This window comes from Amblyomma americanum, chromosome 1 (genome assembly GCF_052857255.1).
Source record: "Amblyomma americanum isolate KBUSLIRL-KWMA chromosome 1, ASM5285725v1, whole genome shotgun sequence".
In the NCBI taxonomy this organism is placed as follows: domain Eukaryota; kingdom Metazoa; phylum Arthropoda; class Arachnida; order Ixodida; family Ixodidae; genus Amblyomma; species Amblyomma americanum.
The window spans coordinates 520,882,131-520,897,246 of record NC_135497.1 but is presented as its reverse complement, the minus strand read 5'-3'; the positions used below and the strand labels follow the sequence as shown (position 1 = coordinate 520,897,246).

Sequence of the window (15,116 nt, the reverse complement as noted above, 5' to 3'; positions counted from 1 at the left end):
GCCATCGCAGGATCTAGCGTTAAGGCGCGCTCACTCTAGGGGGAAACTTCCCGCAGCGGCACAGCGTCAACGTCGACACTGCGTGACAGCTCCTCGGAATGACGCTCACACTGCGCGCGTTTTCTCGCTGCGGTTGTCTTGGAATGTAGAGAAAGGAGGCGTTGAGGGAGGACCCGAACGAGCAGAAAGAGAAGGGGATAGTCACGTGACACCAGAGCGTCTTGATAGTCTGCTAGCTCTCCTCCCGTTGCCCTTTTTCTCACGAGGGTGGCTGGTTCGAACGATGAGTTGTTGGCTACGGTAAACGTAGTACTTACACTTGTTTGTTCGCTGCACCTGCACCGTCGCTTCTGCACCGTCTCAAGTCGCATGTTCTTTCTGGCAACGCAACCGCCGAGTGCCCGGCAGGACGCGCGATGACTCCGCCTCCGCCGACGGGGTCACTGAAGTGGGCCCTACGTCACGGTTCGCTGTCGGCGCCCATTGGCTGTTCTCGTCAGCGGCACGGGAAAAATAGCTACCGGACCCATCGCTCTGCGGGACGGCACTGCAGGCTGTCTGCGGGAGAAAAACGGGTTTGTGCGGGAAGCGGCGCGCGGAAAACGTTCTGCGTTGCGCGTTTTCCCGCTAGTGTGTGCGCGCCTTTACACATGCGTAGCAACCGGCGGTCACTTTCATTGCGAAAGGAACACTACGCAAGGCCTAACCGCTCATCTCCTATGCCGTGCTCCCCCCAGAGCAGGCGCTGCGCTTGGCAGATGGTGTGACGTCAGCTCTCTCCGTTGCTACGACGACGCGTGACGTCAGCTTTCTCCCCGCCGCAGCTAGAAGGAGGCCGCTCGTGGCGTGTGCCGTCGCCTCCGAGCCGGCGCCGCGCCTAGCAGGTGGTCTCTCCGTTGGTATGACGACCTCCTCGCCTTGCGTTCGCTCCGTGGCGGCTTTACTGGAATATACAGCGGTGCGCTACGCGTTGGTTGATCAGTCTCGCCATGGAAGTTACCGACGAAGAGTCTATATCTGAATATAGTTGCTCTACTGCTTCGGAACAGTTGAATTCTAAGGCGAAAGGTAAGCAAGATAGGAAGAATGAGAGAAAGAGGGAGGCTGCAACGTGCCAAGAAAACAGAGGAACAACGAGAAGAACGATTGCGAAAACGACGAGAAGCCGAAGCAGGTAAGCGAGCGACTTTAGAAGGTGAGTATGCTCGTGCTGGCTGAATGAAACGATAAGACGACAACGCGCTTAGGAAACAGGACAACGGGCCGAGCGTCTTGAAAAGTGGAGAAGGAAAAATATGTTTCTACTGAAGAACCTGTGCAAATACGTGACTACATCGAGCGAGTGGCTCAGTTTGCATCAGCTACATGCGAATTCGGAATCAACTTTCGCAATTGAACTAGGTTTAACCAGAGCTAAACAACAGTCATATTTTTTGTCTGCAGGCCTGTCAGTTTCCTCGTTTCGTTTCGCCACTCGCCTCCTTCTTTAAAACGCCGAAAGGTTGCAGATGCGGATCAGTTTAGTCTATGATCGAGTGAGATACACAACTTTTGCTTGACACAGCACCCTGATATCGTCTTGCAAAGGCCATTCCTGTAACATTAATTTTCAAATATTCTTCGCCCTTCTGTGCTGTTACAAGGAATTGAGGTTATACTCCATATAGAGAAAAGTTCCATCTCTTTTTCGAAACTTTCTAGTAAAATAGTTACACCAAATGCTGTAAGATCAAGGTCAAGGTAGAATTCTCTTACACACTAGAGTGCTGTAATAATCTAAAGCGCAATAAGGCACATCGTATTTAATTCTGTCATCCCTAAAGCCCTCTGAACACACTATATGTGGAGAAAACAGACCCTGGAAACTTAACATCCAGTTTTGTGGCTGTAAAAAAAGGCCCATTTTCAATTTTTTGCACTGTAGATCGACAGTATGTTCGAAGTGATGTCGAAAGCTTGGTGGTCGTGTTTGCACGCCTTGATGTACAATTGCGGCAGGCCACTAAGGTGTCCAGATCCTTGGCTCCCTTTCTCCTGCAATGAAAGAGCAAAAAAAAAGGTTATAAAAGCAGAGCGCAGTTTGTCGGACGAAAACGCTGTGAGGAAAAAAAATCAATGTCCTTGTGTTTATGTTCTGCTCCGTAACACCCTATACTAAGCGAAAACGTTTGCTAAGCTGAGGCCTGTTTTTAGTTGCGACTGGCTAAAACCTACAGCACAATGTAAAGTCTACAGACTTTGCAGCAATCCTGGCTAGTGGCTACATCAACGATCACAACGGGCGCAGGGTCACTTGTCTGACACCAGTCACGTAATGACACATGAACGTCACGGTTGAAGTAAACGGTTGTGGGCGTTTTATGATGGTGTTGGTGTACGGTCTGAATCCGCCGGGGTGGGCTTCGTACAACAAACTGCAAAAAAAGGAAAGCAACCGTGAGGCATTGCGCCATTTCTCCGAGCAAAAGAGTGACAGCAAACGGTGTGCCGCTTGTTCCTCCCGCCAGAAAGCCCGCTCCCATAAACGCAGACTGCGCACCTAGACCCGATGACTGCAAACGACATTCGCTTATTGGCTAACCCGTGAATCTGGCAGTGCTTCGTTTTCAGCGCTCAGATGCATCATCAAGCAACTCCAGAGTAGTGCGGCCAGTTGTCTTTTCCTTACGACGGACGTGCCATTTCTGGGGGGACCCTGCATGCACCAGAAATCCATAGGCATGCGCGCACGGCGTGTGCTTTTCAGGTCTCTGACGCATGCATTAGCTGCGAAAAATTCCGTTTTTCTTTTTCCTCCACTCAGCGTCCTAAAAACCTGCACGGCCACCAGTACTACACAGTGAAGTAGCTCTATGAGAAACGGCTTTGGTCATCTAATGGCAGTCATTATTTGGTCCAGGCTTTGGTGTATGGTCTTTGTTCCTTTTCGCTATGGTGCGCATAAAGAACGCGCGCGTCTCTTAATATGACCCCTGGCAGCAAAACAGTTATTGGCTTATGCAAGCAGATTAAAGGATCTTCAGCACAGCTGGAGATATTTGCACGCAATTGCTTAACTGTTTAATACGAGTGGGCCTCTATAGCTGTGCTACTCTTGCTTCATTTTTGCTACCAGTTTGGTATCAAATGCTTATACTTGTAGGCTGACCTCATGAGAATCGGTGTGTGAGGTAGCGTTGATATTTATAAGCTAATCAAAACTCTCGCCTATTTTTTAACGCCTGAGTATATAACGCCTCAGTATCAGCAACAGGTCACACAGCTGATATTTCTGTACGCAGTACAAGGATAGATACCGCATCTTGTGCTGCGAACGCAGTTAGGCAGCGAAGTGCTGAGCTCGCTGCTTTTTCCTTGGGGCAATATCTTTATGCTTCGTATCTAATTACTCCAGGTCGACCTATAACGCTCTGCACTTTCCACAGAACCCATCTGACTGTCGTCTGAGACCACGTGTCCTCCAGAGAGCACGTACTGCGATCCGCTGCGATCCCGATTGCCTTCGAAGATGTTCAAGTCGGCCGTGGCTCAGTCGGAGATTGTCGTCAGCTTCGGATCATAATTGACGACGTCCACCGCCGAGGCTGCTTGGAGGCGGCCCTGGGAAAATCAGCAGCAGGTTGATCATTTAGACAGCAAACATGGGCGTTTGGTGGCTGTGCGACAGGTGTCATTGATGTAACGCCTAAAGGATTTATACATCGAAAATGTAACGCTTAAACAACTGATTGACGGAGGGCAAACACCTCCCAGTCGATAGATTGTGCACATGTGTGCGCATGACCGCCTGGAAAAACCTGTTCGCCGGAACAGCGTGCGTGCAGCTCTCCAGGCTATTTCATAGCTCTGGTAATTCTGCCTTATTGCAGGATCTAGGAAAGGCAACTAATCACGCTTTCATATCTACTTTAGATTGGACAGTTTTTATTAAAGTAACTAAATTTCCCAGGTGAGAACAGCCAAACAGAGGATAATATTAAGAATATCTTTCAGCTTAACCTCAGACATAGGAGCAGACGAGGGTATCGAAATGAGAGGCTCATTATGACATAGATATGGTCACTTCGTGGTGACGGCAGTCGAAGGAGCGATGAAGACGGACAAAAAGTCATAAAATAAAACTGTTTATTGGGCTGACTTGCGCCCACAATGGACTGAATCAATCAGCGGCGGAGAAGCGGAAAGCGTGCTCGGCGGTCGTCGAACAGAATCACCGCCGCTGTCGGCCGTGCTCAATTCAAAGCTGATAGCGAACTTCGTAGTTCAACCGTGCAAAGTTACAAGAACATTCTGCAAAAAACATATAATCAGCTCTGCCTGGCTGCGATCATCGAGAAAAATCTAGTCGCGTCTTCCGTCGCAAAAAAAAAAGGGTTAGAGCGGGGTGGCGGCAGATTTGAAGAATGAACAAACACTGAAAAGATTCGCGGAATTACTCCCCTCTCAACGAAGCATCGACCCGGTGATTTAAAACAAATAATGCGACTAGCAACAATTAAAACGGACCTTGCGAAAATAGAGTGTGGAAAAGCAGCGTCCTTTAGCGCGCATAATAGGGCTTCAGACGGACCACATGGAAAACTTCTGGGCGTACGCGGCGTCGCTGGGATGCAGTCATTGCGTCAGGGATGTCTTCATAATCCAGTTCACCTAGCCTACGAAGAACCTTGCACGTGCCGAAATACCGGCGCAAAAGCTTTCCACTACATTCACGGCGGCAAATGGGCGTCAAAACCTAGACTTTGCGTCCTAGCTTGTATTCCGCGTCGCGCCTTCGTAGGTTGTAGCGTCTGGCGTCGGTCCGCTGCTGAACTTTGATCCGTAATTGGGCAAGCCTTCGAGCTTCTTCTGCGCGTTGAAGGTAGGCGGTGACGTCGAAGTTCTCTTCCGTAACGTTGGGCAGCATTGCGTCTTGCGTGGTCGCGGCCTCCCTGCCATGGCGAGCCTAAAAGGCGTCATCTGGGTGGTATCCTGCACTGCGGTGTTGTAGGCGAAGACGACGTAAGGCAGGATGACGTCCCATGTCCTGTGTTCGCCATATCGGAGATGGTTTTATTCAGGCGCTCGGTCAGTCCGTTGGTCTGCGGATGGTATGCAGTTGTCCTACGGTGGCTGGTTTGGCTGTAACGCAGGATGGCTTGCGTTAGTTCTGCCGTGAATGCTGTTCCTCTGTCCGTGATGAGCACATCAGGAGCACGGTGTCGCAGAAAAATGCACTCCACAAAAAAATGGCGACTTCTGCTGCTGCTCCGTTCGTTAGTGCTTTCGCCTTGGCGTAGCGGGGCAGGTAGTCGGTCGCTATTATAATCCACTTATTTCCAGACGTTGACTTTAAAAAAAGGGCCAAACAAATCTATGCCGATCTGCTGAAAGGGCCTTGAGGGTGGTACACTTGGGATCAGAAATCCTGCTGGTCGTGTGGTAGGGGTCTTTCGTCGCTGGCAATCTCGGCAGGTTTTCACATATTGTGCGATATCGGCCGACAGACGGGGCCAGTAATACTTGTCTTGAATGCGGCGGCGGGTGCGAGTAAAGCCGAGATGTCCAGCTGTCGGCTCGTCGTGTGAAGCCTGTAGAAGTTCTTCGCGGAGAGAAGCAGGTACAACAGGGAGGTAGGCGGTTTTGCTCGTTGCAAACCTTTTGTTCTCAAGGACATCATTCTGTACACAGAATGAAGACAGTCCTCGCTTGAATGAAGCGGGGGTGAAGAAGCCTTGCCTTTCAGGTACTGGATGAGGTGTTTTAGGTCGAGCTACGAGCGTTACTGCTGAGCAAAAGAGCTGGGGCTGATGGTTCTCAGGTAGGGGTCCTCATCGTCGTCCGGCGGCGATGTATCTACAGGGGCTCGTGATAGGCGATCGCCGTCAGAGTGCTTGCTTCCGGACTTGCCAAACGACGGTGACGTCAAACTCCTGGAGACGCAGACTCCATCGAGCGAGGCAGAAAGAGGGGTCCTTCAAATTAGCGAGCCAGCACTGCGCCTGGTGATCGCTGACCACCTTTAATGGTCGTCCGTACAGATAGGGGCGGAAGTGCGACGCATCCCAGGTGACGGCAAGGCACTCCTTCTAAGTTTTCGATTAGTTAGCCTCGCCCTTGGAAAAAGATCGGCTAGCGTATGCTATGACTTTCTCGATCCCGTCGTTTTTTTTTGGAACGAGGACGGCGTCTAGGTCCACGCTGTTTGCGTCGGTATGAACTTCAGCATCGGCGGTTTCATCAAAATACGCTGCTAGCGTCGGTATGAACTTCAGCATCGGCAGTTTCATCAAAATGCGCCAGGATCGGTGGGGACTGTAAACGACGCTGAAGTTCTTAGAAGGCTCCTGCTTGCGGCGCTTCCCATTTAAATGGCACGTCTGGCTTCGTCAGTTGGGTCAGGGGATCGGCAATGCGCGAAAAGTTTTTCACAAATCTTCGGTAATATGCGCACCGTCCCAGGAATCAGGGTACTGCTCTCTTATTGGCCGGCGGTGGAAATTGTTCAATAGCAGCTGTTTTCTGCGGGTCTGAGCGTACTCATTCCTTGCTAACGATGTGGCCTAAAACAGCAGATCTTCGTAGACAAAGTGGCACTGCTCTGCTTTCAAGGTTAGGCCAGACGTTTGTATTGCTTCTTGTACTGTTCGAAGTCTTTGAGGTGCTCCTCAAAATTCGAGGCGAAGACAATGACGTCATTTAAATATACCAGATAAATTTTGAACTTCAGGCCTATCAGCATTGTATCCATTACTCGCTGAAACGCCGCTGGTGCGGAACCGAGACCATATGGCATCACCTTGAACTCAAAGAACACATCTGAAGTGTTGAATGCTGTTTTCTCGCAATCTCTTTCGTCGACCTCAATTTTCCAGTAGCCGCTCTTGAGGTCCATCGATAAGAAATACTTGGCGTTGCAGAGCCGATCCAGTGTGTCGTCGATGCGGGGTAGGAGGTAGACGTCCTTCTTTGTTATGTTGTTCAAGCGTCGGTAATAAACGCAGAATCGAAAAGCGCCGTCTTTCTTCCTCAATAGAACAACCGGTGCCACCCATGGGCTGTTTGAAGGCTGGATGATGTCACGAAGCATTTTTCGACTTGGTCCCGGATGGCTTGTCGTTCTCGGGGCGGCACATGGTAGGGACTTTGACGGAGAGTTCGGGCATGTCGGTCGGTTATAATGCGATGTTTGGCAATTGACGTTTGTCGGACCTTCGGCGATAACGAAAAGCACTCGCTGTAGCTTCGAAGCAGATTGCGGATCTTGTCTTGTCCGTTCCTGGGGAGGGCTGGGTTGATGTCGAAAGTGGGCGAGTTCTTTTGGCCAGGCGAATCTTCTGCGGATAAGTCGGAGAGAGCAAAGGAGTCTCGTACGTCGGATATTTCGTCGAAGAAAGCAATCGTCGTTCCGCTGTTAATGTACCGGTATTCTTCGCTAAAGATAGTGAGCGGTACTTCCACCAGGCCATTGCGGAAATGTGTGACGCCTCTTGCGATGCTTATTCCTCGGTCTAGAAGCAACTGCATGTTCCCCTCGATGATGGCCAGCGTTAATGGCTTTCGTGGTGCCTACGGTCAGGATAACGCTTGAACGGGGTGGGACACTCACTTCTTCCTCCAGGACACTAAGAGAAACGTGCTTTTCTGGAGTTTTCGTCGAAGAGATGGCCTCGTCCGTCGAAAGCGTGATCAGCTTGGATCGCAGGTTGATGATCGCCTGATGCCCATTAAGAAAATCCATGCCCAAGATCACTTCGCGGGAGCATTGCGGTAGAACAACAAATATCGCAGGATAGGTATTTCCTTTGACAGTCACTCGCGCTGTGCATCGTCCTGATGGCGTAATGAGGTGAACCACTGCGGTGAGAATTTGTGGGCCGTCCCAAGTTGTTGTGATTTTTCTCAGCTGCGGAGCGAATGTTCCAATCATCACCGAGTAATCGGCTCCTGTGTCGACTAGAGCGGTAACTTTCCGGCCGTCGATAGTCACTTCTAAGTCGGATGTGCTGGCTCTTCCGTTGCATGTCACCCTCGGCGTCGGGTCACGGCTTCGTCGCGTATGCGAGTCGCGGGTGGGGCTTGTGGTCGAAGCTTTTCTGGGTGGCGTCGTCGTTTTGAAGCCAGTTTGCGTCATGGTTGGAGTTGTCATTTTGTTCGGCGTCGGTGCAGCGAGTGTAGCTTCTTCATGCGGCGGAGCGGGTGCAGCGTCTTCATTGGGCGTGGTAGGTGGAGGATCTACGGCGTTTCGCTCATTAGCAACCTCACCGCCAGAGGTTGCCGCCTTTAGTTTCCCCTACGGGGGCTGGGAGACCTACCTCGTACTGCGGCTGCGTAGCTGCGGCGTGGCGACGAAATGCACGAGGTTGTCGTTGATGGTAAGCGCGAAAGGCGGTTCGGCGTGAACTCCTCTCGACGCAGGTACTCGTGGATTTCCTGCGGACGTTGGCCGAAGCGTGGTCATGGGGCGTCAACGGCAAATCCTCCAAGACCGATACGTCGGTACGGGCAGTAACGAAGAATAAGCCCGGCCTCACCGCAATGAAAGCACAACGGCCGGTTGTCGGAAGTCCTCCAGGCGTCGCATTTCCTGGGGCTTGAGCGTCGGTCATAGGCTGGGCGGGCGGGGGTTGGGAGGCGGCGTTCTAGAACAAGTGGCTCATCTCGGGGAGGACGTACGGGTTGTCGTTGGTGGTGGCCATCATGTCCGAACGGATTACACAGGCTGAGGAAGGGCGATTGTTCTGCCGAGCTTGGACGTCGAGGGTCTTCTGAATTGTGCAGGCTTCTTGCATGAATTCCTCGACTGTTTTTGGCGGCTGGAGGACGAGGCTGCCAAGGAGTTGTTCTTTTGCGTTACGCATTAAAAACTGAACTTTCGTTTCTTTGGTCATCTCGGGGTCGACGCGGCGAAATGGGCGCTTGATCTCTTCGACGTAACCCCAGACGGAACCCTGGACGTAACCCCGACGTAACCCCGGAAGGAAACCAACACTCAGCTAAGTCAAGGAAAGCACAGGAAAAAGTTTCTACCTTTTTTGTGGTTTTTATCAATAGAAAGAGTGTAACCATTTTATGGATAAAAAATAATTGATTAGAAAGCAAAAGAAAATTTAGCCGCATGCTGGTGGTGAGATACAAACCAGCGGCCTCCGAAATGCGCGTATTTTTCTCGAACAGAGCTATTTTATGCCCTATATACATAGATATGGCTGGAATGCATTACCAATGGCTTTTGCATCAAAACGGTAGTCCCGTTCCCGATAACGTACTTTTGCCATTAAGTATACATGACTGTTTTACACGCTTTGCAACATATATCATATACTTCCTTATCAACGCAAAACAACTATGACTTGATCAGAGATACACACAAGAAAGGTTAAATTAAATTGGTCGAAGGCCAGATGATTTCGAATGCGCGCTGTAATACTGGCGAACCTGCTTCATTTGTGGTGTCCTTTACATCACCAAGCCATGCAGCAGGATGCGTCTTTCACTTGTGTCGTTGAAGTGGATAAGAAAGCAGATCTCATCCAACAGTCCCATGCTCATTGCTAGCAGTGGTGACTTCGTAAATTGCAGATCTTTACAAACAGATCACAGCATGTGACGTACGTGTAGCTTTAAGTCAGGACAAGAAAGAATAAATATACGGTGTTTACCTTCTTGGGATAAATGATGATGAATTTTTGTGGAGCAATGGCACCAGTGACCAAGGAGTGTCTTGACAAAAGTTGTTTTTCGACTACTCAAGTTGGGGTATAGAAGACCTGGTTTCCTAGCGTTTAACGCGAGATAAGTCGGGCATCAGGCCAGGGGAAAGTTTGTACCTATTGTATCACCGGTGAGTACCCGGCGGCACTGGAGATCGAACCACGCACCTCCCGCACGTGAGGCGGATCCTCAACCACTTCGCCACCGCTGCGGTTTGCTTCTTGGAATAAGTGATGAACAGCTTGGCGGAATTCGTGCTCGCTAAGGCAACGAAGTGGCAGGCATCCATCTTCCCTGTTATCTGAACGTTAACGAGATTAGGGACTGATCCTCAATGTTCTAATCACAAACTCACATAATTACAGTGAAGCCTTACCGATACCTTTTTTCTTAAATGTTGACAGGATCCTATATAAGAGAAAACGCGTGATACAAATCACAACGATTTTAAAATAAGTGACCCAAGAATTAAATAGAAAGATGTTTTAACACATTTCTACTTTCTAAAAATCTGGTTAACGTCTGTTGGATGGCACGAAGCCTGAACAGCTTTTCTCGTGCTTGTTGGTTTTTGTTCGCATTTTTGCTGTCTTTAGTGCGATCGAAACTTTGCAACAAATCCAGCCTGGCGATCAGCGAGGGCGCAAGCAGCGAGTACCACTTCACAGTCAGCGTCGCCATCTTTTGTTTCGCTGCTCTGCAGGTTTGCGTTGCAGAAAAGCCACATCGACATTGTGGCCATTTTTCTTTCTTTTAGAATTCTTTCCCTGATGGCATTTTTGCACCGCCAAGAAGTTGGCCTAACGGCTGACTGCCGCCACACTTCTGCATATTTCGCATCCCGAGGCTCGGACGGCTCGTGCATTAGAGTACCGTCTATTGGTCTATTGGTCAAACTTGACCAAACGCATCATATGATCGGAATTTGGCAGAATTATGAACACACTTTCCGGATAATTTTATTATCCGAAAACCTGAGAACGTAACAATAATCAAACGAAAAACAATACAACTGTAAGGGACATTTTGTTGCTCAGGATTTTGAGCGCACGAACCGGCATCATATCAACGAGCTCCTACTCTAGTCACCACCATTAACTAATTAACCTGAATTACTTAATAACAGTGCGGTGAGCAGCTGTACAAAGTGCTATACAGAGATATAGCTTTACAGCTTCACAGAGGTGAGCTATCGGCTTTCAAAGAAACTTCGCATATGAGGAAATCCGTGCCACCTGCTATTTTTCCAGGTTGGTTGAGTTGATAGAGCGGTTGCCCAGATAGGTGGTTGCTCGGGGTTCGAGTACGAGACCAAAACAAATTTTCAACAGCGAAATTGCGTAGAGAGAGATGTTAGCTTCACTTTCTAGCTGTGTGGTTGCTTTGAGGCGGGTGTTGAGTTATTTAGCTTTTCCCTCGACATTAGCAAGGCTCCATACGGCACAGTAAGGTATTCGGCATGAAGAAAAAGCACATAAACGAGGAGCGCGTGCGGTTTACTTCCTTGATTTCACCTTGTAAGTTAACACGCAGCTTGACTCCCTTAGCGAAGGAAGGCTGTGCTGAAAATGCATTTCGAACACATTTACTTTTCGTATTTATTTTGCATTTTTTGTTCCTATGCTTATATTGCATACGAACGTCTTCCAAGTGCGCTAGGAGTGCTATTCTGAACTTTCTTACCAATGAATCAAAAGTGCATTTTCTGTCCGCTTAGTATATTAATTATACATTAAAAATATGCAATTAATAAAATAAAAATATCCTGAAAATATACATTAAATACACTAAAAGTATACTAAAATATACACTAAATACGGAACAGTACAATAAAAATATTATAAAAATATGCATTTAATACATTAAAAGTAACATTCTCTTCGGCTCGGCTTACGAAAGGTGTGCTGGCCGGATTCTATCAATGTTGTCAACAGCAGAAGTAATGACCGGAATAACTAGAAGCATCAGGACACAGACAATCCCAGATAAAACGCGTTGTCATGAAGAAGTCTGTGCCAATGCAAGCTCACGTGACGGGACCTGAACGATGTCGCCACGCAGGGAATGCAGATGGAAAGTGACGTCAGCAAACTCGAACTCCTCCGACAAGCCTAATACTTGGCTTGGCCTATATATACCCGCAGAGAGAGGACACATTATCTTGCCCGGTGAGGCTTTTTTGCGCAAAGACTGTGGGCCCGCCAATTATCGCACAAGCAACGTAGTGGTCGCGTTCGAATCTACGGTCTATCTAGAACTTAATTATTAGTCGTAAATTGTGTCAGGTATCGGTCAGGAGACGAACTGTGAACCACAAAATATATGAGCGTCTATGAGAGCAGGTCGGCCCTGCCAGTCGGGGTCCTTTTCGCTGGCATGCTCGGGCCCCGAGCAGTGCTTGGCGCTCTTCCCGGTACAATGCTATCAAGCTGTCCACACTTAATTTAAGTAAGTGTTGATTGCCTTTCTGCTAGAAGTTAACATAACCGAATGGACGAAAAGGGAATTTTTCACTGTTCCCGGAAACGTGATTTCGAGCACTAGGTTGTTCCACGGGAGCTTGAAGTGTGCTGCAAATATACTGACGCGGAATACCCATTTGTTGGAGTTGAAGTATACTACGCACGAATTAATTTCGTATTTACGAAAGTACACTTTAAATGCGTTGCGAACATGTCATTTTCTGAAACGCGATATCGAGCACTAATTGTTCAACGGCAGCTTGAAGTGTTCTGCAAAACTGTTCACGCGGACAGCTCATTCCTTGGAATTGAATTTTACTTTGGACAATTTATTGTCGTGTTCGCGAAAGTACACTTTCTATACATTGCCAACATGTAAAGGCCATTTCCCGAAATGCGATTTCGAGCACTACATTGTTCTACGGCAGCTAAATATGTGCTTCAGATACGTTTAAAAGGAATACCAGTTTGTTAAAGTTGAAGTATAGTTGAGACGAATAATTTCATATTTGCGAAAGTACACTTTTAATACTTTGAAAATAAGCTAAAACCGCATACAATTTTTTTTTTCACGTATTTGAAACGCGCTCGAAACATGCTTTAAGTGACCTATCTTCGAATGCATTACTTTCATATTTACGAAAGTACACTTTTAACACATTCACAAGATGCTAAAACCGCATTCATATTTTTTCGCTTATTTGAAAAGTGTTCGAAACATGCTTAAATGACGTATACTTCGAATACAGTTAATTTCATATTTACCAAAGTACACTTTTAATATACTGACAGGATGCTAAAACCGAATTCATATTTTTTCACGTATTTGAAATGTGTTTGAAGCACGCTTTAAGTAACGTAATTTTGGCAAAATTTCAGAACATATTTCGAATACTAAGCATAACATTTCAGGAACATATTTCCTGGATATTTTTAGGGCATTCATGAATACAAAATATGTATAGGATACATTATAAATATCTCGAAGCACATTCCAAACATATTAGATTTCGCTAAGGGTGTCTGAAAGCCACTACATGCCATGCCATGCCAATCAAATTGCAATTAAAACTGCAAGCCATTTAAATCTTAAGTACTCATTTGCAAGCACTTTCACTCTATTTCCGACCTGCAGGGACTACAGGCACTTCAGGGTCAAAGCTTATTCAAGTGCAGTCGATGAGCCCCCACTGATGACTCGTCAATAAGATACTATCGTTAGTGCACTTCTCTCACTAATCGCTGACACTCTGATGAAGCAAAGCGCCAACGCTGTCGTCTAGAGGAACTTAAAATATGCTTCTGCAAGTTTCCAACTGCTGTGTAACCCCTCTCGCTCTTGAGGTCATGTTTTGCACAAAAACATTGTTTAACAAAAGCAAACAAAAACAACACAGTGGTACTTAACAGCACGTGCATGCTGGGCCGCATCGCACGCGCCTGACGACGAGTTTGTGTTGCATGAATAAAGCACACCAATGAGAAAACGTCTCTGGCCACTCTACTGCTAAAAATACAAAACTGATTACAGCTTTCCGTAGTGCAAAGAATACGAACTCGGCACACTATAGCGGTTGCCTCAGTGCCTTGGGACGCTGCCTGTTGGAAGGAAAGGACTGCAGAGTTTATTCATTGCACTGTCACCAACAGAGGGATGCCTCAACATTCCCGATCTGAAAATAGGTGGGTGTGAATGCAGGAGGATCGATAGGGTCCACTCTTTTGGGCACAGGAAGAAGAAGCCTGATACCATCTTTCTTGCGAAAATCCCATTCTCTCCATAAGTAAACGGTCAGTGACAAGCACTGGCACAACCCAAATGCAGCTAAAAACAAAACAACATTGTCTGCTAGATTTATTTTTTACTTTTCCTGACTGGTACGAGGTGTGCACAGCTTAGAGATAACGTCTGCTCCCACAGCCAGTCGTTTTAATGTCATTAAAAAAGCTTCAGCCCAGCCTGACACATTTTCATTTGCTTAGCTATGACGCTAGCCATCTATCTCTCTTACTATAATATAGCAAAGCAACATAATACTATTTAAAGTGGCACATCAGAACATTAATCGCTCCCAACAAATCTGACATGACTGCCTCTAAAAGAGTGAACACGACCTTTCAGATGAACCTGTCAGCATGTGACAGACATGCCCGCAGTGAAAGAAGAGAACAACAGCATTAAAAACATGCAGGGTTTAGTTGCAGGTACTCCTTAGCACTGATAGAAACTAGCTGTTCAGCGAAAACCCAAGCATTCTCAAGGGACCATTGCAAAGACGCTTTTTCAATGAAGTGCTGTATGTAAACATTGACATCTGTCTCACAGTGAGCATGTATGACTGAATAATCTGTTTCTTCAGCCGGCATTTAAAACGATAACGCACTCAAACACTTGGTCGCAAATGATTCAGATATGTGCCAAGGCAGAACAAAGCGCTCTTGATGACAGGAATACAACACAGCCGCAGAGTTCACGGGAGGCACCAGGCAACGTCACGGCACAGTGCACAATTACAATGCTTGCTGTGGTTATTTCTCTGTTGGTGAAAAAGTAAGAAATGGGGTGAAGAACCAGTACTACTGTGGCTTTGAAATAGAATTGCAACGTTAATGGTAGTGAAAGATATGTTTCAGTCGTTACAGACATGTGCCATCTTCGTTTTCAGCAGCAGACCTGCGCCAAAAGTGCGGCCCAAAGGAAGGCTTCTCCCTGAAGTGGTCCTTTCAGCATACGCATGTGTGTTTGAGTGTCTGTGTGTGTCCACAGGACCCACTATTCCTGGGAAAACCCAAATTTACCTCTTTGAACACGATCCAACCTTAAACCCACACAAGAGGCACATAAATATCATCGCAAGGTAAAAAAAAAAAATTAAACAACACAGCCAGAATAAGCCAGTCCGCAATGTCTCCCGTCAACTGCTGACTGCGCAGGAAGTACTCTGGGCGCCTCCCTGTAGC

The 15,116-nt window shown here is 47.5% G+C and overlaps 1 protein-coding gene and 1 long non-coding RNA gene across 3 annotated transcripts in view; one reads left to right on the top strand and one right to left on the bottom strand.

Moving 5' to 3' along the window:
- Positions 1-1,111: 1,111 nt before the first annotated feature.
- LOC144107160 (uncharacterized) lies at positions 1,112-3,664 on the top strand. Its single transcript, XR_013309239.1, has 2 exons — positions 1,112-1,174; positions 3,426-3,664. It is a non-coding gene; the product is annotated as an uncharacterized LOC144107160 (long non-coding RNA).
- The window catches only part of LOC144107147 (uncharacterized), a 30,457-nt gene continuing 17,263 nt past the window's right edge, over positions 1,923-15,116 (bottom strand). Inside the window, exons 3-4 of one of the 2 annotated variants that reach the window (XR_013309233.1) lie at positions 3,476-3,600; positions 1,923-2,034 (exon numbers count right to left, since the gene is read on the bottom strand). Coding sequence is in view for 1 of the 2 variants with exons in the window: in XM_077640147.1 (XP_077496273.1) it covers positions 3,529-3,600 (72 nt within the window). In the remaining variant the exon portion in view is untranslated. Of the gene's footprint in view, positions 2,035-3,448; positions 3,601-15,116 lie in introns of those variants that run through there. The other variant, XM_077640147.1, reaches the window with a different exon arrangement.